The sequence below is a fragment of the Garra rufa genome, chromosome 19 (assembly GCF_049309525.1).
Source record: "Garra rufa chromosome 19, GarRuf1.0, whole genome shotgun sequence".
NCBI classification, from domain to species: Eukaryota; Metazoa; Chordata; class Actinopteri; order Cypriniformes; family Cyprinidae; genus Garra; species Garra rufa.
Window position 1 is genome coordinate 27916510 of NC_133379.1, and position 24002 is coordinate 27940511.

Genomic DNA, 24002 nt, shown 5'->3' on the forward strand with positions numbered 1-24002 from the left:
GACATTTAACATCTTTGATGACTTGTGGGTAAGTAAATTATCATGACATTTTTAATTCAGGAGTGAACTAATCCTTTAATTTAGGCTTTTAATTCAATCTAATTAAGGATGACAGACTTCTTGTTTTGGGGTGAACTATCTAAGTGCCTTACTCATAGACACAACAGAGACAACTCATTTTAATGCCTTGCAGGGTTCAAACTTATAACCTTTTGATTATCAGCTCAGATCTTTATTCACCAAGCCCCATGACCAAAAGCAAAGCAATAACAAAAGCCAAAGGCTTACCTCTTTAACACTTTGTCATGGGCGTCACCGCCCTGCTGCACAAGGCGATCCAGCACCTCCAGGGGAGAGGCAGACACAACCCCCTCAACACCCGTCTCCTCACCTTGCTTGCCCACATCACCTCTCTGGATCCTCTCCAAGGCTACTCGCTGCACAATCTCTGAGGTCTTCCTCCCTACGAAGAGCGAGGCCGCCCGAGGTAGGGCAAGGTCAAACAGAGCCTCATACGGCAGGGGTGGCGGCTTGCATGGGCTCGGGGAGCACAAGCCATATTTAAGAGCCTCGTCCTCCGGTGCGGAGGGGCTCCGATGAAGGAGGCTGTGTGTTGGGTGCTCTATGGGCATGAACACTGGCTGGAAGGTCCAGGGATGCTCCTGGGATGGGCCTCTGCTGACTCTGCCTCTGTCCCCGGGTGTGATCTCGGTCTTGTCGGGTGTGGAGATGGCGTTGTGAGGGTCTCTTATCGAGCTGCCAAGGATAGAAGAGGGCAGGGGTTTCTCTTGCGCTCCTGTCAGGGTTTCTGTGGTACTGAAGAATGGAGAGTCAAATCCACGAAGGCCAGCTAAATCCCGCTTTTCTTCGGTTAACTTCAGAAGCTCCTCTGTGATGGCAGCTTAAAGGATGGAAGATAGAAAATTATGATGCGACTCAAAATACAGCAAAGGCCACAAACAGACACTCGGTGTGAAAAAAAGAAAAAGAAAATCATAGTTCATACCGTCCTCCCTCTCTTTCTCGATCCTCAGTTGTTCGTGCTCCTTCATGTACACAGAGAGCTCGGTCAGGGTCATGGGCATGTTCTCACATCTGCCATCTGTGTCAGATAAAAGACTTAATAACTTCTTAACTTCTTAATAATGACATATATTATGGAAGCTTGTTTCCACCACAGAACAAAAAACATAAAAAAGGTAATTCTTTATAATAATATTCTTTAAATAACCTACCAAAATGTTATTATAATATATGTTTTTTTTATTTAGTACTGACCTGAGTAAGATATTTCACATAAAAAAAACGTTTACATATTGTCCACAAGAGAAAATAAGTTAAATTGATCAAAATTACTCTGTTCAAAAGTTTACACACACTTGATTCTTAATACTGTGTTGTTACCTGAACGACCCACATCTGTGTTTTTTTGTTTAGCTATAGTTGTTCATGAGTGCTTTTTTTGTCCTGAACAGTTAAATTGCCCACTGTTCTTTAAAAAAAATTCTTTAGGTCCCACAATTTTTTTGTTTTTTTGCATCTTTATGTATTTGAACCCTTTCCAACAATGACTGTGATGCTTTAGAAGGAAACACAACGCATTAAGATCCAGGGGTGTAAACTTTTAAACAGAATAAAGATGTGTACATTTTTCTTGTTTCGCCTAAATATCATATTTTTTTCATTTAGTACTGCCCTTCGGAAGCTACAGAAGATACATTGATTACAAGATTACATGTTTCCCAGAAGACAAAATAAGTTAAATTTAATCTGATCTTCAAATTCTGCAAAGTTTTTACCTCCTGGCTCTTAATGCATAGTTTTTCCATCTGGTGCATCAGTGAGCGTTTGAACCTTCTGTAATAGTTGCCTATGAGTCTCAGTTGTTCTCAGTGTGAAAAGATGGATTTCAAAATCATACAGTCAGTGTTGGAAAGGGTTTAAATTCACAAAAATGCTGAAAAACCAAAGAGTTTGTGGGACCTGAAAGAATTTTTTTGAAGAACAGCGGGCAGTTTAACTGTTCAGGACAAACAAGGGACTCATGAACAACTATCACTAAACAAACAAAAAAAAATCACAGTTGTGGATCATTCAGGTAACAACACAGTATTAGAAATCAAGTGTATGTAAACTTTTGAAGGAGGTAATTTTTAAAATTCAACTATAATTTTCTCTTTTGGACTATGTGTAAACGTCTTTTATGTGAAATATCTTATTCAAATCAATACTAAATAAAAAAAATAACATGCATTTTGTATAATCCCTCTTATTTTGGTAAAAGTAATTACCAAGCTGTATGTAATGTTTTGACCTTAACTGTAGCATCTACACGAACGGACAACATCTTATAAAAAAAAAAAAAAACACTTTTATCAACTGTGTTTATTATAATACACAATTTTTTATGCTTTGAGTGATTCTTGTAACATACCTCTGTGATTGATTGTTTCAGGTCCAGTTTTCTCGAGCTCTCTATCTGGCTCCTGTCTGACCGGCTCCTGTCTGACCAAGACGGGTTTGGTGTGGTCGAAAGGTCTACCATCCTAAAGAGCATGGAACATTTAAAATAGTTTGTAGTGAAACTATACACAAGTAAAATGGTCTCAAACTTGAGGGTGTTTTAACAAGGAAGACTTCAAATGATATTTCACTCAAAAATGAAAATTCTGTAAACTACTTTTGTCCATACAATAAATGTCAAAACCATACTGACTTTCATTTTACAAGTTTACATTTTTTATAATGTTTTACAATTTAAAAAATATCTATTTCTTTGTATTCTACAGAAGAAAAATATAGTCATAAAGGTTTTTGACATGAGTAAATTATGACAGAATTTAATTTTATGGGTGAACTATCCCTTTAGGGGAATACCGCAGATTCATACAAAAGGCCATCCTCCACAGAAGTACCTTGCATGGCGGGCTGGCGGTACTACGAGGCAGAGACACTGGGGGAAACTCATCGGTGAGGCTGGGAGGAGGTGAGGCGGCTGCAGGGGTGCTTGAGGACGGGGTGCCTTTACCACCTGCTACAGGAAAAAAAAAAAAATACAAAACCAAATTCATACTAGTACCTGGGGAAACAGAGGCCCAGGTGTGCCTACCTGTGCCAACATGCTAAATGTCAATATTGTCTGTGAACAAGCATAGACAGTATAGTCACCAGGTGTGCTGTAGAGGCGGCTCGGTAGGTGAGAGGCACTCTGGGACAGTTCCGGGTTCGGTGACATCCCACGGGAGGAAGGGGGTGTGGCCATGCCACACTGGGAGGAGGGGCTCCAGAGGGAATCCTTAAAGCCATATGTGGCATTAAATTCACAGCTGGAGTTCTATAAATAAACACAAGCACACACAAAATAAGTCACTTGAGTGCTCATGCAGACTCCAGTGATGGCATTTAATGGATTTATTCTTTATCCATCCAAAACAAACAGTTCACAAACTGTACAATGTAAAATGTGACCCTGGACCACAAAACCAGTCTTAAGTCGCTGGGATATATTTGTAGCAATAGCCAAAAATACATTGTATGGGTCAAAATTATTGATTTTTCTTTTATGCCAAAAATCATTAGGAAATTAAGTAAAGATCATGTTCCATGAAGATTTTTTTGTAAAATTCCTACTGAAAATATATCAAAATGTAATTTTTGATTAGTAATATGCATTGTTAAGAACTTAATTTGGACAACTTTAAAGGTGATTTTCTCAGTATTTTTATTTTTTTGCACCCTCAGATTACAGATTTTCAAATACACGTATCTCTGCCAAATATTGTCAAACCATATATCAATAGAAAGCTTATTTATTGAGCTTCCATATGAGGTATACATCTCAGTTTTGTCAAATTTAACCTTATGACTGGTTTTGTGGTCCAGGGTCACAAATGTATTTTGTTAGCAATTTTAAAGCATAGTGAAAACTAATAAAGCACAATATGAGCACCACATGGGTTATGGACCAATATGAATGAATGATGCATTTACATAGCGCTTTAATTGTGTATTGCCGTACACCCAAAGCGCTCTACAGTCATATGGGGGATCTCTCCTCAACCACCACCAGTATGCGGCATCCACTTGGATGATGCGACGGCAGCCACTGTACAACGGCGCCAGTGAGCTCACCACACACCAGCTACAGGTGGAAAGGAGAGAGTGATATAGCCAATTCAATGAAAGGGGATTATTAGGAGGCCATGATTGACTAGGGCAAGTGGAGGGAATTTGGCCAGGACACCGGGGTTACACCCCTACTCTTTACGAGAAGTGCCATGGGATTTTTTGTGACCACAGGACCTCGGTTTAACGTCTCATCCGAAAGACGGTGCTTTTTACAGTATAGTGTCCCCGTCACTATACTGGGGCATTAGGACCCACATAGACCACAGGGTGAGCACCCCCTGCTGGCCTCACTAACACCTCTTCCAACAGCAACCTAGTTTTCCCAGGAGGTCTCCCATCCAGGTACTGACCAGGCTCAGCCCTGCTTAGCTTCAGTGAGCAACCGATCTTGGGCTGCAGGGTGATATGGCTGTGGCGAATATTGCATATTTCTTATCAGCCAATATTACCATATATAAATGTTTCTACTTATTTTAAGACTGAAATGATTATTTAGCACTAACCTCAAGTTTAACTCTGTAAGATCACTAGATCTTGAAATGTACTTTCCCTTTTAGAGACATGCTGCACTCTGAGCTCTACAGTGCTTTGTGAAAGTATTCATACCCCTTCATTTTGTTCACATTTTATGTTGCTGCCTTATGTTAAACTGCTTTAAATTACTTTTTTTCCAAATCAATCTACATTCCATACACCATAATGGCAAAGCAAAAAAAAAAAAGGTTTTTAACATCTTTGCCAATTTAAAAAAAAAAAAAAAAAACTTAAATAATTCCGTTGCATAAGTATTCATACCCTTATCTGGGACAGTTGAAATTTAGCTCAGGAGCATTCGTATTGTTTGTGGATGTTACTACATTTCGAGTGAAGTTAACCTGTGGCAAATTCAATTCAATGATTTGGAAAGGCACACGTCTTAATAAGAGGCCTAACAGCTGAAAATGCATATCAGAGCAAAAACCAAGCCCTGAGGTAAAAAAAAAAAAAAAAAAAAAAACCTGCCTGTAGAGCTCAGAGACAGGATTGCATGAAGCCACACATCTGGTTAAGAGTTCAGAAAAAAAAAATCTGCTGGATTGAAGGTTCACAGAAGCATGTAGTCTCCGTTACCCTTAATGGAAGAAGTTTGAAAAAGCCAAGATTCTGTCTAGAGCTGGCCTCCTGGCCAAACAGAGCATTCAATGGAGAAGGGATTTGGTTAGAGTGATGACCAAGAAGCTGATGGTCACTCTTGTTGAGCTCCATGATCATATGTGAAGACAGGAGAAACATCACTGCAACACTCCACTGATCTGGACTTTATGGCAGTGTGCCAAGACTCAATCCTCTCCTCAGTAAACACACTTGGCATTTGCAAAAAAGCACCTAAAAGACCCTCAGACTGTGAGAAACAAGATTCTGTGGTCTGATGAACCTCAATTCCAAGCGTAATGTTTGAAGGAAACCAAGCACTGCTTAACACCTGCAGAATACCATCCCAAAAGTAAAATGTGGTGGTAGCAGCCTCATTCGGTAGAACTGTTTTTCAGTGGCAGGGACTAAGGGACTCGTCAAAGTAGAAGAAAAGCTCAATGCACCAAAATATTAAGATAGCCTAAATGAAAACCCAGTCCAGAGCATTGGCAGAAGGTTCATTTTCCAACAGGACAATGACCCAAAGCACACAGCAAGCTTCACACAGCTTATATTAACTCTGTGAATGTCCTTGAGTGGCCCAGCCACAGCCTGGGCTTGAACACAATCAAATACTTTTGGAGAAACCTGAAAATGTGCATCTGCCTCCATCCAACCTGACAGATCGTGAGAGGTGGAGAGCTGACGAGAAGAATGGCAGATAATTGCCAAATGCTGATGTTTGTCGCATCATACCCAAAAAGACTTGAGGCCATAAACGTGCTTCATCTAAGTACAGAGTTATACAGAGAATACCTATGCAATGCACTTATTTCAGTTTTTTATTTTTGATAAATTTATGAAGACAATTCTATTTTTGCTTTGACATTATGGTGTATGGATTGATGTGGGGGGAATAAGTAATTTAAAGCAGTTTAAAATGTGAAAATGAAAAATCGAATACTTTTGCAAAGCACTGTGTTTGAGAAACACTGGCAATCAGATTGCTATCACAGTTATAAAATAACCGTTATCTGCATCAACCTCTAATTTCCAGATCAATGCACCCCTAATGATAAGCATTTACCAAATCACAAAACTGTGAGCACATAATCTTAAATTGTGAGAAAATATTAACATATGATCAATTACCAACGACTGTGAGCCTCATTAAAACGCAAACGCAATGTTGTTTGTTTTCATTCTGCGGAGCATTCAGCAGAATAAAGGTCCTGACCGTGGGAGGTGACAGGCCAGGAGAAAGCGCTCCAGCGTCATTCACATCACCAAGACAACCGTTTCTGCGTCAGCTAAGAGATGGCATGTTTTTTTTCTTTTTAAAGCCCTGCACACCCACCGGAATGACTCAACACCTCTCCCCTCCTTTCCTCTCGGCTCCTCAGCCTGCCTTGAGAACAAGGAGATGATTCATGGTGGGAGAAGGAGGGGGAGCTCCGGTGTGCAGTGGAAAGGGAGGGGTTCAGGGATGGGTGATTTATGGACAACAGCTGACAAGCTGACAAACAACAAGAGGGAGGAGGGAAGCAAACGCCGATTCCTGCACTGGTGCGGTTAGATAGACTAGTGTGCCAATCCGAATCAGTTTATATGATTCACTGGATTCAAACTGGTAGTTCCACACCAAACTCACACTAAAACAAACAAATTATAAACTAAAAACTGGATTGTAGATTTCCAAGTTCGGTGGACTCTCACCTGCCGACGGGTTCCAGTGGGGCTGCGATACGGGGGCTGAGTCCCTGAGAAAGAGGACAGGGCCAAGGGCGGGACGACAGGCTGACGAGGGGTGGAGAAATGAGTCGAGGAAGAACTTCCTGGAAAGGGACAGCAAAATTATGTCCACAAAAAAAACATCCTGCCACTGCTATAAAAACAGAGTTTGCCTGAAAATAGACTGCGACTAAATTAGCATGCTAGTTTTTATCTTGCCTAGCTTTATTCCTTATTTCATTTTATGCATTTGGCAGATGCTTTTATTCAGTTGTGTGTTTACATTTTAGCACTTCACAGATTCCCTAGAAACTAAACTCATGACCTTGCAGATGCTAGAAGCAAAAGAATAAATCTATTTATATAGTGACTTCACCATCTCTAGGACAGAAAAACACTGAAGGAGAAGTTCATTTCCAGAATGAAAATTTCCTTATATTTTACTCACCCCTTCATGTCTTTCTTCAGTCAAAATGAAATTGAGGTTTTTGAGGAAAACATTCCAGGATTATTGGGAGCCAAAGGGTTGAAGGTACAGATTGCAGTTTCAATGCAGCTTCAAAGGAATCTTTTAAGAAAAATACAAATTTATATACTTTTTACCCACAAATGCTTGTCTTGCACTAGCTCGACCTCAGGCATTACATAATGATGCACGTGTGATGTAGTCGGAATTACCACCCTACTCACATTGGGGTGAGTAAATTATGAGGAAATTTTCATTCTGGAAGTGATCTTCTCCTTTAGGTGCAATTTCGCTGTATGCTTGGTTTGAACAGGTAATTGAGAGAGGATGAGTCTAACCGTAGCTACTGTGGAAGTCACCGTAAGGGCTGGCAGTGCAATCAGCCGGACGTTGTTGTAGATGAGCACAGAAATGCTCAGGCATGCTGGCATAGCCCTCTTCGCAGGACGCCTCCTTTGGGTCCAGAGAGACTTTGGCACACTCAATAACGATATCGTGGATTTCAAATTTCTTCCACCTGTAGAGAGAAAAGAGACCAAATAATAGATATGGGTGACTATAATGCTCATGGTTTATGCACTAAAAAAGTGACATGAGTCAGTATTGCCTCACCGGCTGGGATCTAGTTCATGGTCCTTGGTTCCTGTCACTAATTCTGGATGTATTCTGACATGTTCAAGCATGGGCTGTAACACATACACAGACATAAATACAAATACAACTGCAAGCAGCAATTATCAGAGTTCAAGAGCTTTAAGGCATTTAAACATATATGGAAAAACACATTATTTAGCAAGCTGGTAACCACCTAAATCAATGATTTGAAAAGCATTTTTGATAAATCCAGGTAATTTACCATAGAAATAATATGTTTTTTAAGGGTTATGACTGGTATAGTGCCAGCTGTGGTCTGATCCCCTTAAAACTTTGCATGCTTGTTCATAATCACCAGTTGCATGTGCTCAGCAGGTTTTGTGAAGTTTTGAGCTTTTCTTTAGGCTTTATAGGATTTGAGTACATTTTCTAAACAACCTTTTTTTAGCTTTCCAAAGGGTAAACTTCAAATTTATTTTTGATAATTATTGGCCCAGAGGGTCCAAATAATTGTACTGCAGTGTTTTTTCCCCAGAAAAATCGGGGACTAGTTTGCAAAACTAGTTTTTTTTTTTTTTTACATATTCTTAGTCATTTAACAAACAGTTTAATTGACAGCAGTGGTTCTAGAGGCAAAGTTGTCTGGACTGAGAAGTTCTATAGTATGATAGGAATATCGTGCATATGTGCAAAAAAACTGTGCAACGTATAATTGTTTATGCCCTTGAAAAATCCGATATCGACCCTCTAGTGGCCAATTTCTTTCAAATGTCTCTCAGACCTTTGGAGCCATTAGTTGAAAAGGCCCACCGAGTTTCGTTCCGATCATCCTCCGTTAACCTTGTCTAGAGATATGCAAACGTTCCTGTAGACATTTATGGCACTTCGGACCAAGACCTTGCACACCGATTTTCATGTTGATAGGACAAATGATTGCACAGTTATAGACTTTTTAATGTTTTTTCCCTCTTATAGCACCAGCAAGTGGCCAGTCTGCCAATCTGTGACCTCAGATTGAGCTCTTAGATAAGTGTTCTGTGTTTGGTGGAGATATCTCATTCTGTTCAGTAGTTATAGGCATTTTACTAAAAGTGGCACTGCCGCTTTCGAAGGTTTTGGCGCCCCTTTGCAACGGTGAATCGAAAGTTTCTAAACTGTTTTGATAATTATTGATATTCACTCTCCAGAGAATCTGTCTGCACTGGTTTGGTTCCGATCGGTTAAAAAACCTATGACTAGTTCGCAAAAGTAGGTTTTTCAAAAAATCCAAAATACCCAAAGATTTCGTTCACTTGAGCCTGCGACTGGCGGTTTAGGAGATATGAGCAATTTCATACTTTTGTTCACTGCTACCAACTTCTCTCTGAGTACTACCAACCCTCCAAGTTTTAAGTCTCTACGACTTACGGTTTGGTCTGCACGATCAGTTTCACATGGAGATTGCTGATCCGTGACCATTTTAACAATTACAATAGGGTTTAAACCTCTAACAAACCATTAACCATTAGTGCATAGGTATATAGCCATATCCAATCAGTCATATCCAATCATATCGCAATGGAGGCATTGTCTCCTCTCACGTGACTTTCCCATTCATTCTTATGCTTTAGGGGGTCTGTTAAAACTCAATGGGCTCAGGAGAGGCAAGAAAAACGCAGACTCCCAGTGTAACTTTACCTGTTGGTGTCACTGTATGACAGTTTTACTTTAGAAAAACAAGTGATTTATACACTTTGTCATATTTTGTAATATCTGTGCTGCATAAATGCTATGAATGTTTTCTCATCCAATTTGTTGAAGAGACCGCCTTCCTTGCCTCATCAGAGGAAACGCCCCTGATACATACATATAACTAATACTATTGGCTGATAACCAATGTATTACTCATGTATCCCTACTTCTGGTCATTTTCTACTTTTACTGTATGGAGAATCATTATGGATTGAATGGAATTTCATTAAATCTCATGTATCTGGAGAACAACTGTGTAATTGACAGCTCACCTTGACCACCTCCTCAAAAGTGTCCATGTTCTCCTTCATGCTGTAATGGGAGCGCAAGTAAGACACAAAATTGCAGGGATACATCCCATATAGCCGGTGGAAGAGCGAGTAGACGCTTGCATGCAGGTGGATGAGATAAACCTCTGGGACGTGTCCTGTCAACAGAGATTGATTATACAGCTAAGTAACCATCTAAAAACATTATGAGGCATCTTATTAAAAATATTTTTCTTGGGATCTCTATGGGAGACTAAAACCATCCAGAATATTTAAAAAAAATGTATAACTGAGTCATACAGTATTTAAATGCTCAGTGACTCTTACCTGGGTTTCTCAAGTTCCAAGAAGCCAGACGGCCAAAGATATCAAAAAATTCATAGAGATGATGCTTGCCAGCTTGGGGAATCATGGGTAATAGTGTGATGAGCACCAGGACTCCAGTTATGAGAACCACAACATCTGTGTCTGTCTGTAATAAACAAAGTATCACATGTATGCTGTAGGTTACAAGTTACAATAACAAGAGGCATATCTGTGAGATCTTGCACATTATCACCTTACCTTGAGGCATTTGAGGAGAGATAGCAGCAGCGGATAGCGAGCGATCTTGTGGATCCAAGACGGCTGCTTACGGACAACGTGACCCAATAGAGTGAGAGTGGGCAGGCGACAGGGGGCTTTAGCCATGCATTCATTCATTTTATCAAAAAGGTGCTGAGAACACAGACGAGTCATATTTTAGACAAGATGCATAACGGTTGATAATGTATTCTCTGCTCTAGACATTTATTACTGCAATTAAATATTAATGAAATAAAATACTCCTTAAAGATGCACTGATATGCTCTGATATGCTCTTACATTTGTTCATATAATCACAGGAGTTCTTTAACCTAATAATGGTCTTGGTATTGTACACACCCACAGTATGTTCTCCAATGGCCACACTTTTTAAAAGTGAAGTGTGTAATATTTGCATTAATAGTGGGAACAAATTTGGACTGCATGATATTGGAAAAAAAAATGACATTAAGATATATACTGTGATATAAAAAATATAAGAGTTTTCACCAGATGTTTTGAATAGTTCTATTTGTAAACCATTAGTAATTCTTAAATTACTGGGGTTGTTTTTGTAGGGTAGTGCAAATATAATTTATGAGATCTATGAGTAAGATGTTAAAGCCTGCATTTATTTGATCCAAAATGCAGAAAAGCAGTAATATTGAGAAATATCTTTACTAGTTAAAATAACTGTTTTCCATTTTTTATTTGTATTTTAAAATGTAATTTATTCCTGTGATCAAAGCTACATTTTCAGCATCATTACTCCAGTCTTCAGTGTCCCATGATCCTTCAGAAATCATCATCATCATCAAGATTTAAAACAGTTGAGTTTATTTTTTTAGGAGTCTTAGGTGAATAGAAGGGTCAAAAAGATCAGCATTTACCTGAAATAAAAAGCTTTTGTAACATTATACTTGTATTATACGGCGTATATTTTTTTTAAAGAAATTAAAGATTATATTTAAGAAATCATAGAAATTAATCATTTTATTTAGCGAGGATGCAATAAATTGATCAAAAGTGGTCATAAAGACATTTATAATGTTACAAAAAAGTTCTATTTTAGATAAATGGTATTCTGAACTTTCTATTCATCAAACAAACCTGAAAAAAAATTCTACTCAGCTGTCTTTAACATAATAATAATAAATGTTTTTTGAGCAGAAAAGCAGAATATTAGAATGATTTCCGAAGGATGGTGTGACTGGAGTAATGATGCTAAAAATTCAGCTTTGAAATCACAGGAATAAATAACATTTTAATATATATTCAAATATAGCAAAAACAGAAAAATATTTTAAATGTTATATTTTTTACTGTGAAGACTTTTTTAAATGTGTGAACTATGTTTTTAGGGCTGAATGATTTGGGAAAAAACTTGAATAAATGTGATTATTTTCCTCTCTTTTCAGCGAAGATATAAAATAATAACTTTTAGTAGTATTTAAGCTGCTAGTCATTGTTAAAGAAAATCCATGAATAATTATTTGCATTAAATAATTGTAATTTTCTTCCCCCAAAGTTTATTTCATGTAAAAAAATATTTTATGTCAAAAATATAAAGACAAATGTATATTCTATAGTTTGTTTTTGGTTTCAAACACCCAGTCTAAACAAAAAATAAATAATATAAAATCTCTCCACCTCAACTGCTTTGCACAAAATAATTCTGTTGAAAAAATACTGTACTGTAATAAAAATTGAGTTTTTAATCAATTATTTTAATTATAATAAAATTATATTTTATTTTTTATTGTACAATCATAAATTACAATACTAATATTATTTATCGAAGGTTATACTACCCATGCTTTTAATTTGCCAGAAAACCTCAGGGAAAATGCATTGAGTGTGAAACACCAAAAAGATTCAGAAAAATAGACTGAAAACACTCTTCTGTGTAGCAAAGTTAAACTTTTTAACCAAAAAAAAAAAATCAGTTGGCCGCCAGTCACCTTATCGTGTGGCTCCCTCACTGAGGACAGGATGTGCACTGCCTGGGCGGAGTTGGTCTCCAGGAAATAATCCACCAAGCCGTTCAGCAGCACGGACCCTCGATCTGCAAAACACAAATTGAATTGGACTGTCAGTCATGCAATAAAATACTGCAAGGAATTATAATACGAATCCTGTAGCAAACACGGAGAAGTTTAAAAGTTCAACACAACAGTATTTGGATGGACCTGTGTTGAGGTGTTCATTGATAAGGCCCTTGATCTCATCCAGCTGGCGGAGGTCAGAGGTCTCCAGCAGAGGAAGCAGGTCCCCCACGTTGAGCTGTTCCCTGGACATGGTGGTATGGAGGGTTCGGAGGCGGGTGTCTCTGAAACAGTCTAGGGAGAGGGGAAGGACTCTTAGACGTCACTCTCACACCGTCCCGTGTCCTGTCCAGCCTGGAGGGGTCCCTGGGCCGCCCGTCGATACAGTCTCCAGGCACCACTGCAAGACACATTTGAGAACTTACATCACTTGTCTAGAAACACCTGCCACGATGAACTATTCATGAGAACATCTTGCAGTTTCTGCTTTTAAGTAACTTTCCAATCGAGAGTGAGTAAAACACTACAAGATGTGCAGGAAAGTGAAGTTCCTACAGAATTATGATACAGCATACTTGATATCATTAACATCAGCTGTGGTGATGTGGGTTGGCCGTTTCAGGCAAGTAAACAACAAGCCCAACAGATTCTGAAGCATACAAGATTCACATGTTGCGACGTGTTCTTGCACAGACATGACACAAGTCATGCAAAAGCAGTTGTCACACCAGCCTGACAACTTCAGGTCAATGTGTAGATAAAGTCAAAAGGAAACCAGAGAAATGAGACATTTCTCAATGGCCTGATTAGAACGTACTACAAACTACAAGAGCAGTGTATCATGTTAAGCACACTTCATGTAAAGTTAAAAGGGGCAGTTCACCCAAACATGAAAATTAAACCCTTAAGCCATCCTAGGTTTATATGGCTTTCTTCTTTCAGACGAATAAAATTGGTGTGATAAAAAAAAAGAATGTTCTGGCTCTGAATGGCAGTGAATGGCTGGTGAGACTTTGAAGTCCAATAAAGTGCATCCATCCATCATAAAAATGGCTTTGATGCATTTGTGTACGAAAAATATCCATATTTAAAACTTTTTTTAACCATAATCTCTAGCTTTCGCCAACTCTTTACGAGAGAGTGGTGTTCAAGCTGATGGCAAATGATATAGGCGTAGTGTAAGCTCTGGTGAGAATATGCTAGTCCCGTGAAAACCAAGTTTAATTTTCAGCAAAGGAAAAGTAGTCTCCTTTTGGCTTATATCGAATTCCTCCAAACCGTGCTTCCACATTCGTCACTTCCGCGTTGGCCTACGTCATCTGCTGGAACACCACTCTCTCGCGAATGCGCATAAGACAGTTTTTCTTACACAAACGCACCGTAGAGCTGCACCATTCTGAATAAATTGAGAATCACAATTTTTTTTGTGTCAAATAGAGATCGCGGTTTTCCCAAGATTCTGAACTAAACAAAAAAAAATGTGCAACAAATTATGAATCCATGCAGTCTATTTAAAAGTGTTTAATTAATTTAATATGCGTTTAAAATATAATATATTTAACACCAATTTTTAATATTAAAATTACAAAAAAGTGGTTTGAATGAATTATTCAATGATTTAATAAATACTTAACTTGTTTCATTACTAGATGAATCAGCGTTTTTAAACAAATCTCTTGAAAGAATGACTCAATGACACATTTTTTTAACAGTTACAATGCGCTACTATACTGCCCTCCAAAGGCAAAGTGCAGTAACTACGCCAACACTGAAACTGAGAAAAATGCCTTTAAAGTTTTTACGCCAGCTAGTCAAACATGTTGATACTCTCATTTCTCTGAAATGGGACAAAATTGAACCAGGAGACTTTGCCACAAGACAAAACCATTGTCAGTTTTAAGCCTTAACAACTCAATTTTGACCAAATGTGTAGTTACTGCGCTTTGCCTTTGGAGGGCAGTATAGACAAATGTTTATATCTGAACTATGACCTTTAATCAAAGTATTTCAGTGATAATATGCATGACTATATGGCGGAAATACTACTGGGTAGTTGAAAAGACTGTTTGTGAAGCTCTTTCTTACCTAAACATGGTAACTGCCAGCAGCAGTGTGAACACAGATTTCATTTAGAAATGAGATCACGTGGGTGTTTGAATCAAGAATGCCATCTTTTAACAATTAATCGTGCAGCTCTTACACATCGATTCACTTCAGAAGGCCTTTATTCACCCTCTGGAGTCGTGTGGAGCACTTTTTATGATTGATATGTGCAATTTATTGGACTTCAAAATCTCAACAGCCATTCACTGCCATCATAAAGCTTGGAAAGAGCCAGGACTTTTCTTAAACAGAATTGTTTTTGTCTGAAAGAACAAAATCATATACACCTAGAATGGTGTAAGGGTGAGTAAATCATAGGGTAATTTTCATTTTTGGGTGAACTATGCCTTTAAGTAGTGAATTTTCACTATGAATGGAGTGATAAACTATCAATTTCAGAGCTAAAACAGTAAACTTGTTAACACGATCCTTCAGAAATCATCAGTTCAACAGTTGTGCTGCTTTATGTGTTCACGTAAAACCATGATGCACTTGTTTTCAGGATACTTTGATTAATATAAAATTCAAAAGAAGAGCATTTATTTGAAACAGAAATCTTATGTATCATCACAAATGTCTTTACTGTCACTTTTGTTCAATTTAAAGCACCCTTGCTGAAAAGTATATCAGCATTTTACAAGAATTATATGTGACCCTGGACCACAAAATCAGTCAAAGGGTCGGTTTTTTGAAATTGAGATATATACATAATCTAAGTTAAGAATAAAGCTTTCCAGTGATGTATGGTTTGTTCTGGAATCTGAGGGTACAAAAAATCTAAATATTGAGAAAATCGCATTTAAAAAAAAGTTGTCCAAATGAAGTTCTTAGCAATGCATATTACTAATCAAACATTAGGTTTTGATATATTTATGGTAGAAATTTTACAAAATGTGTTTATGGTACATTATCTTTACTTAATATTCTAATAATTTTTGTCATATAAATTGATCATTTTGACTCATACAATATATTTTTGGCTATTGCTACAAATATACCCTTGCTACTTATTACTGTTTTTGTGGTGCAGGGTCACATATACAATAATTCACAAAAATGCAAATAATTATTAATGCCTGAATGATTACACAAATTAGCAAACAGTCAGCAAGGCTAAAGAAACACTAAATGCACTATATGCAACACTGTGTCAGCTAGTAACATCCTTAATCTTGACAGTCACACGAGTAACCAACACCTCAAGCTGACAGTCAGACATGCAACACTAACAACTGCAAAAAGGACACAGTCTCCTTGCTGGAGACCATTCCAGTTCTCAACCAAACAAACAGCTGTTACAAAACACTGGTCGAAGCATAACTTTGTGCAAGACGAGAACCATCGAGGCAAGAGTGATGGCAAGCTGACCTCTCAATGGAAATCACTCTGCACAGCACATACAAAGAAGTTCATTGATTAACTTCATGATCGTAGCCCACAAACTAAAAGCATGCATCACATTCGGGGGGGAACACTAATAAGACGAAGTTCTGGACGACCTCAACACGAACTGCGACTGTGCCTGCCAACTAGAAAACAGGCCAGTTAACGGCACAAAGAAGCTTTATATCCCATGTTCAGCAACACGTAAACAAATTCCTTAAAGAGGTTGTGTATAAGTTGTCATGTCTTCCTCTGGCTTTTGGAAGCTTAGCTTTTTTGAAGTTTTGAGTCTTAAATCTTAGATTTTATTTTGGCACATCCATACAGAGGCAGAGAAATATGCACGGTTTCAAATAAATATGTGACCCTGGACCACAAAACCAGTCTTAAGTAGAACAGGTGTATTTGTAGCAAGAGCCAAAAATACATTGTATGGGTCAAAATTATCTATCATGCCAAAAATCATTAGGATATTAAGTAAAGATCGTGTTCAGTGAAGCTATTTTGTAAATTTTCTACTGTAAATATATCAAAACTTGATTTTTAACAACTTTAAAGGATTTTCTTAATATTTAGATTTTTTTGCACCATCAGATTCCAATTTCAAATAGTTTCAATATCCAAATATTTTCCTAACAAACCATACATCAATGAAAAGCTTATTTATTCAGCTTTTAGATGATGTATAAATCCTAATTTCAAAAATTGACCATTATGACTGGTTTTGTGGTCCATAAATATAAATATACAGTAACAGTATGTTTGTATGGCAATGCATTGCATGATTTGCCTGCAGAAGGATTTCTCTTTAAAAGACGTGCACTTGCGTGCAAAAGCCAGCAAATCCTACAACATACGTCTGTATTTTAACCTCCGCATGGTGCAAAATAACAGTGCACACATGTGCATTTAGCTGTTGTGGTTTCGGCTGCATGCACTGACAGCAGCTCTGTGTTGAAATGACCACTGGCGTAAACAGCGAGCGAGAACAATGGCCAGAATCTGCGGGACTGTCTCCAAAAAATGCGCCAACAAAATGAAACATCCCCCCGTGCATTTCAACTTCCCCCTTAAACTCGTGCATATGCACGCGGAGATTTGTTGAGATTCAATTCGAAACTGTAACAATCAATGAGGACTATTATTTCACTGACACTGACAGTCCCAGGCAAGAGAGCCTTATTATCGACATGCCTAGTGCAAATCAGAAATAACGCCCGAGAGACTCCATAATGCACGTAAAATACCGAGGAGCGAGCAAATCCAACATTCCGACTGTCACTGCGTATGCTGTAATAATATCACCACAAAAAACATCGTTTAATAAACCTGTTTACCTGTTAGAGCAACTGCACTCCACAGGGCGCCGCCATCTTGAACACCTCACAACCCCTCCCTGCGCGGTCACCATCCGCAACTGTGCAAGAAAAATAATCCCCGAGCGCTCGAAAACACGCCTGTATCTGGACGCAGAGCGTTCAGATATGACATGAATGTTGTCAGAAATGACTAGCAGTCATAGTTTATAAATACAGCGAATTGTGACGGGAGAAAGACTTACGTATGAAAGTTTTAGATAATCCTGCAGTTAGGCCCTGAGTTGTTTTTCTGAAGGGTGGAGGGATGCAGCGCTCTGTAATGCGGTTTTCGCGTGACTCAGGTGGTGAGCGCAGACGCTGAATCTGACCAGCCATGGACGCTAATAAACAATTTACATTTGAAAAGTAATTTTTTTATAAACATACATACATACATAAATGTAAATAAGCAAGCAGGCGTGAGCAAGAAAAGCGAGTAGTAAACTCGATTGAAATCCAAATAATAAACTATTAGGATAAAAAGTACTTTTAATAAATTAATAAATTATTTTTCAAAATCAGTTAAAGGCACAGTTAACCCCAAATTGCCAGTGATGTCATTATTTAATCACATGAGAAGTTTAAAACAGAAGAAAATGCTGGTAAAATCATTGCACTAATAATATTTCGCAGTCTTATATCCATCACTTCCTAACATTTTTATCTCACATATAGATATTAGCCTATTTATCTCATCTTCCAGTAATGTACGCTGATATCGGCTCTTTGCTTACCAAACAGAGCACGAATATAAAAAACCAAAATACATTCTGCGGAACTGACCTATAATAAATGCATGCAATGGTTTAAATGTGTTGGATGAGACTGTTTTTTAGTGGAGATGTCCCTCTAGTGGTTAGTCATGGTCATTGACCTCTATTTCATTACATCAGTGATTTCTTACCTCAAAATTGGTATAACGCTTTAGTAAGTTTTTGCAACACTCACAGTGGTGTTTTCCATGCCTTTTTGTTCATGTCTGCTCAAAATAGTCACGTTAAAGTGTCCAACTCCACCCCCAACTACCTCACGGTTAAATAACGTACCTCATGTCATTCCTTCCTCTAGAAAAATTGAAGTACACTATTCAGGGCTCAACTGTTAAATTCTATAAAATTTGGAATCCCATCCTAAATTCCTTTGACCTCACTAGATTCTGATTGAGTTTTGTCAGTATGTGAATGCGCATATACTTTTGTATGTATAATTGTTTTTGGTTAATTTAGTTGTTGTTGTTTTTCTCCTTCTCATATTTGAATACTTTATTATATACATTTCATAGGATGTTACTTTTATTTGATTATTTTTATTTTATTTATTTACTTATTTTTGTAAATATATAGTATCATTATATATACAGTTTAATTTAATCCTCTTGAGGGGTTTATGAGTGGGAAGAAAGTGGGCATAGGGGAAGAATGCAGACAAAGTTTTTTTCACATACTGTTCTGTGTTACATCTGTCTATAATAACAAAAAAAAAAGCTATAAAAAATAGTCACGTTCATTCTTATTTATTTTTTTGTTTTAGTAATGTTGTGGCATGCTTTTGTCTTTATAGTTTTTTGTTGTTGTTGAATGTCTGCATACCGACGGTCAGACATTTTTAAACAGGAAGATTTTTAATGTTTTATTTTTAAGAAGTTTCTTCTGCTCAACAAGCCTGCATTTATTTGACGCAAAGTACAGCAAAAACAGTCAAATTTTGAATTATTTTTATTATTTAAAATAACTACTTTCTATTTGAATATATTTTAAAATGTAATTTATTCCTGCAAATTCAAAGCTGCATTTTTAGCATCATTGTAATATTCTTATTTCCTTAAAAAAATGTAAAAAAAAAAAAAAAAAAACATTTATTAATTTTTATTATGTTAAAAACAGCTATAAGCAGATTTTTTTCAGGTTTCTTTGATGAATAGATACATAAGAACAGTATTTAACTAAAATAGAAATCTTTTGTAACATTATAAATGCCTTTATCATTGTGTTTTAATGTTTTTTAAAGAAGTCTCTACCGCTCACCACCAAGCCTGCATTTATTTGATCCAAAATACAAAAAAAGCAGTAATAATATGGTGAAATATTTTTACTATTTAAAATAACTGCTTTCTATTTGAATATATTTTAAAATGTAATTTATTTCTGTGATCAAAGCTACATTTTCAGTATTATTACTCCAGTCTTAAGTGTCACATGATCCTTCAGGAATCATTCTAATATTCTAATAAATCCAAAGATCAGCATTTATCTGAAATACAATACTTTTGTAACGTTATACACTATACCATTCAAAAGCTTGGAGTCAGTGTAATTTTTTAACATATAGAAATCAACACTTTTATTTAGCAAGGATGCTTTAAATTGATCAAGAGTGTTCAAAAACTTCTGACAGGAAGTGTAGTTTTATTCATTTTCATTGTTGCCGTTTCGTTGTTGTTCGTTTAGCTCATAATAACCAATGTTATTATGGTTTTCGTTTCGTTTTAGAGAAGTATAATAACTTATTTGCATAGGCTATATTAAATTTGAGATTACAAGCTGTAATTTTAAATTCTACACATTGCGAAAGAAAAATGTTTAGCAGAGGATGGTTTCGATCCATCGACCTCTGGGTTATGGGCCCAGCACGCTTCCGCTGCGCCACTCTGCTCGACAGCAAAGAAGCTAACATAGCCTCCTCTGTGTCTCCTTTACGACAGCCTGTGACAGTCAAAATGCGATAAGCAGTCCTAGCTATCATAGAATTTGCGGTTTTAAGTGAACCAGCTTGTCAAAATAGCGAACATTTATAGTTAAATCTACTTTATCTGTAGTCTATTTTTACAAAAGATGAGGGAACGCTAGTTAAAAAAGAAAATAAAGACTGAACCACGTGAAATACGTTATATTTTGAACAGTCACCATATGATGCGCCGCAATTCGGCACAAATCCACACGAGGGCGTACATTAAATACATTAATCGATTGTATAATACGCGCACAATGCAATAAAAAACTGACCTCAGGTAATCTTTAAATGAACCACATTGAATGGAGCAAAACGCGCCAGGATTACAGACACTCAATAAATAAATATCGACTGCTCTTCCAGCGCTTCGTTTTACAAACAATGCGTTAATAATTTAGTTGTGCTTTTGATAATCAAAGATCTCATAAAAATGCCTAAGGCTGCGACCAAAACACAACTGTGCAAATAAAAGTTAGCAAACATTCGGAGATACCAACATTACAGGTTTGGTGTGTATTATTAGGGGTACGTTCAAGCAAAGTTTGTTTCTGTTTTATTGGTTTTATGGTTTAAGCCCGCTAGCTGTTCCTCAGCGGACAAGTCAACAGATGACCAATAACAAAGACGATAAATTATGAGACTGACAGGAGATAATTATATATATATATATGTTTAGTAAAATATCTCAAACTTTTAATAGCCTACACTGCTCTGTTTACCAGTTAACCTTTTGAGTATCCCGTAGCTGCATGTGAGCTACTAATACAGAATAAACTTTAAAATACATAAAAATGCAAACGAATATTTTATCTATCATTTTAAAACTGTTGAAATAACCTAATGTTGTTAAATCATTGTGCAAAAGAGTGCCCACACCAGGATGTTTAAGTTTGCGTTTAGTAGGCAAATGTCGCACCTGCTCTGTCTGTAATTGGTTGAAAGCTCAGTCAGATTCCACCGCAGAATTATCGGATTGAAAATCAGGGAGGGGAGTTGAAAAAACTCAACGCAACCAACTCACAGCGATGCAGTGCTTAAGTTTCTAAACATCACAACGGATTTCCCTGCACTTTTCCACACCAAGTTTGCCACTCAAACAATCAAAGGACTTTAAACATCAGCTTTTCAGCTCTTTCAGGTAAGCTGTTTTCGTAATACATTTTCATTTAAAGCAAAACAGTTTTTCAACCTCAATTATTATCATTGTTTTTATATGTATTATTTATGCTATTAGCAAACAGTAATTTGGTATACTTCTCGAAACAAAGTTTGACTAAAACTTCCAAAACATAAACAGCAACCCTAAATATTGTAGCGTGTAATAACTGTGTACAAATTCAATTTTACTTGGATATTTAATTTTTTTTAGATATAGAAAGGAAATAATCTTTTTAAGAGCTTTGAGTTTCGTTGTTGTTGTTTTTAATACTTACATAGAAGTGACTATATAGTTTCTGTATAGTTTTTTTTGTCATTTGTAAATGTTAATTTAATATTTAATATAATTTTAAAGTTTCGTTAGTCTGTAAGTTTGTAATAGTTGAAAGACATGTTTATGTTTATTCGTAGATCATAACAAATATGAAAATGAAAGTATCAGTAAACAAATCTCTTTTACAGAATCATCATGCCACGATCGTTTTTGGTGAAAAGTAAAAAGTTGTACAATGTGCACCGACCCATCGACACCGAGCAAACTGAACAGAAACTGCCGGACCCAACACCCAAAACAAGTAAGTGCCATTATTTTTAGTATATTTTATAATAGTTTGCACTATTGTATTTGAAAAAGTTTATTTAAAAGCATTTAAAAATGAATTTAAACTTCACCTGTGGCATATGGTGCTCGTGAGATAAATAATCCATGGGGATGTATAATTAAAATGTTCTTGTTTTTCGCATGCTTTATATACATTTACATAATTATGAATCTCTAATTCTCCTATATGGGGTAAATAAATGATTTGTCTGGAGTGAGTAGATGTGCTGAGCACCTGTCAGATTGATGTTTGCTGATGGTGCCTCAGCCTCAGGCTGACTGTTATTTGATTCTAGGGCTGTGTCTAAAAACCTTGACAGCTGCTTACTTAAGACTGCATTTTGGGCCTCATGTGCTGTTTATTAAGGTAGCTCAATAGGTTTTATTCCATGGAAGTCCGTAAGCTGTCGAGCGGTTAGGCTGGATGTTACGAATATGCAAACTAGCCCTATTCAAACAAGAGAGCAGTATTGTCACTGGATCATAACTGCTCTCTATAGGGTTCATTTGGAGAAAATCTAATTGTGTAATTAAGTGTCAGGAACAATCTCAGATCTGTCTGTTTAATGCTGTCAAAGCTGTTCATGTAAACAATTCCATTTAATTGCATAAATAGCCTGTTTTTAGTCATGCTTTATCTGTTTTCATTTAGAAAGAGCTGCTTGAGTGAATAAAGTGGCTATAAAATGAATTAAGGATAGTTAAGTGAGAGTTAAAAACATTGTTATTGCATTGGAAAACAAAATATAAATCTAAGTGGCATTTTATTTCGAAAACAGAACAAGCTTACATTTTGTTTTCTAATGCACTGGCATTCAGTGTTAAAAAACTTTTTACGAACTTTTTACTTTTGTCGGCCAAATATAATACATTAATGGAAAGCTTATTTATTCAAATCTCAATTTAAAAAAAAATACCCTTGTGACTGGTTTTGTGGTCCAGGATCACAAATATGAAGTTTTTTTTATTGGTGTCTATGGCTCCACGAAGAACCTTTCCTGGTTCTTTATAGTTGAAAACAGTTCTTTAGAATCTTTAGAAGTTCTTCACACCAAGAAACACAAATGTTCTTTTTAAGAACTTCTACTGAAATGTTCTTTGATGCTTGTTCTATGAGTTTTATTTCTAAGAGTGTTATTTTATTACAATTAATTTCATTTTGATTGCTGTTGTGCTGCATCATACCACATGCATTTTTCAATCTTGTGATGTAATTTTTCTCTTTTTTTTAGTTCCAGCACTGGTCCCTTTGGAACCAAAGGAATGTAATTCCCCAGAGCGGCCCCAGGTAGATCCGGTCACTCGACCGTCTCACAGAGACCCGTATGACTTCATCAAATGTGAGCGAGAGCCCGACTGCCCTATACCATCTTTACCTGTTGCAACCAGACGGCCATTTTACATATCTGGTGAGAGTCTGAGCACTGGTATAAATATCTGAACATGTACATCTTGTACTTCTATTTAAAAAAAAATGATGTCTTAAGTATCATGTGATATCTCTAAGGCAGATTTAGACGCAGTAACAATAATGATCTCAGAAATAATAGTTTCCGCTCTACCTCCAACAGAGCCTCAGCTGGCAGAGTTCCCTCCCTATTACAAGAGTTCTTATACCTGGGATCATGTTCCTGCAACATATGACTTCAGGCAGATGGGCTTCTCTCCATCGCTCCTGCAGCACGCCAGCAGCCTGTACGGAGCTCATCTGAAGCAGAGCTCTGAGCCTTCACAACCGTTGGATTGCAGCACACACTACTCACCCACGTCTAACACCTACCACTGCATTACCTGTGATAAGGTTAAATATATTTAATTATATATCAAAAACATGTATTTTATATGCATATGTTTTATATTTTAGTTTTTTTATGATTCTTTCATTTAAAAAATTCAATATTATTATTATTAATATTATTGAAAAATGCAATTCAACTTTATAGCTTTTTTGTTTCCAAATAAATGATCTATTTGTAAATTATTTTAGTTATAAATAAAAAGTAATACAATTTATTTATAATAAAAATG

At 36.8% G+C, this 24002-nt stretch overlaps 2 protein-coding genes across 2 annotated transcripts in view; one reads left to right on the plus strand and one right to left on the minus strand.

The window, feature by feature from the left end:
• Positions 1–17520, minus strand: part of tsc1b (TSC complex subunit 1b) — a 30543-nt gene extending 13023 nt beyond the window's left edge. The window contains exons 1-14 of the mRNA XM_073824380.1: positions 17465–17520; positions 12786–13041; positions 12558–12661; positions 10597–10749; positions 10360–10504; positions 10036–10190; positions 8051–8124; positions 7777–7955; positions 6958–7076; positions 3169–3334; positions 2916–3034; positions 2435–2546; positions 1007–1102; positions 289–901 (exon numbers count right to left, since the gene is read on the minus strand). Of these exons, the coding sequence (XP_073680481.1) occupies positions 289–901; positions 1007–1102; positions 2435–2546; positions 2916–3034; positions 3169–3334; positions 6958–7076; positions 7777–7955; positions 8051–8124; positions 10036–10190; positions 10360–10504; positions 10597–10749; positions 12558–12661; positions 12786–12894 (2144 nt within the window). The 5' untranslated portion in view covers positions 12895–13041; positions 17465–17520. The remainder of the gene's footprint in view (positions 1–288; positions 902–1006; positions 1103–2434; positions 2547–2915; positions 3035–3168; positions 3335–6957; positions 7077–7776; positions 7956–8050; positions 8125–10035; positions 10191–10359; positions 10505–10596; positions 10750–12557; positions 12662–12785; positions 13042–17464) is intronic.
• Positions 17521–21254: 3734 nt separating this feature from the next.
• gfi1b (growth factor independent 1B transcription repressor) overlaps positions 21255–24002 on the plus strand; it is an 8500-nt gene continuing 5752 nt past the window's right edge. The window contains exons 1-4 of the mRNA XM_073824019.1: positions 21255–21353; positions 21836–21948; positions 23207–23383; positions 23546–23775. Coding sequence (XP_073680120.1) covers positions 21843–21948; positions 23207–23383; positions 23546–23775 — 513 coding nt within the window. The 5' untranslated portion in view covers positions 21255–21353; positions 21836–21842. The remainder of the gene's footprint in view (positions 21354–21835; positions 21949–23206; positions 23384–23545; positions 23776–24002) is intronic.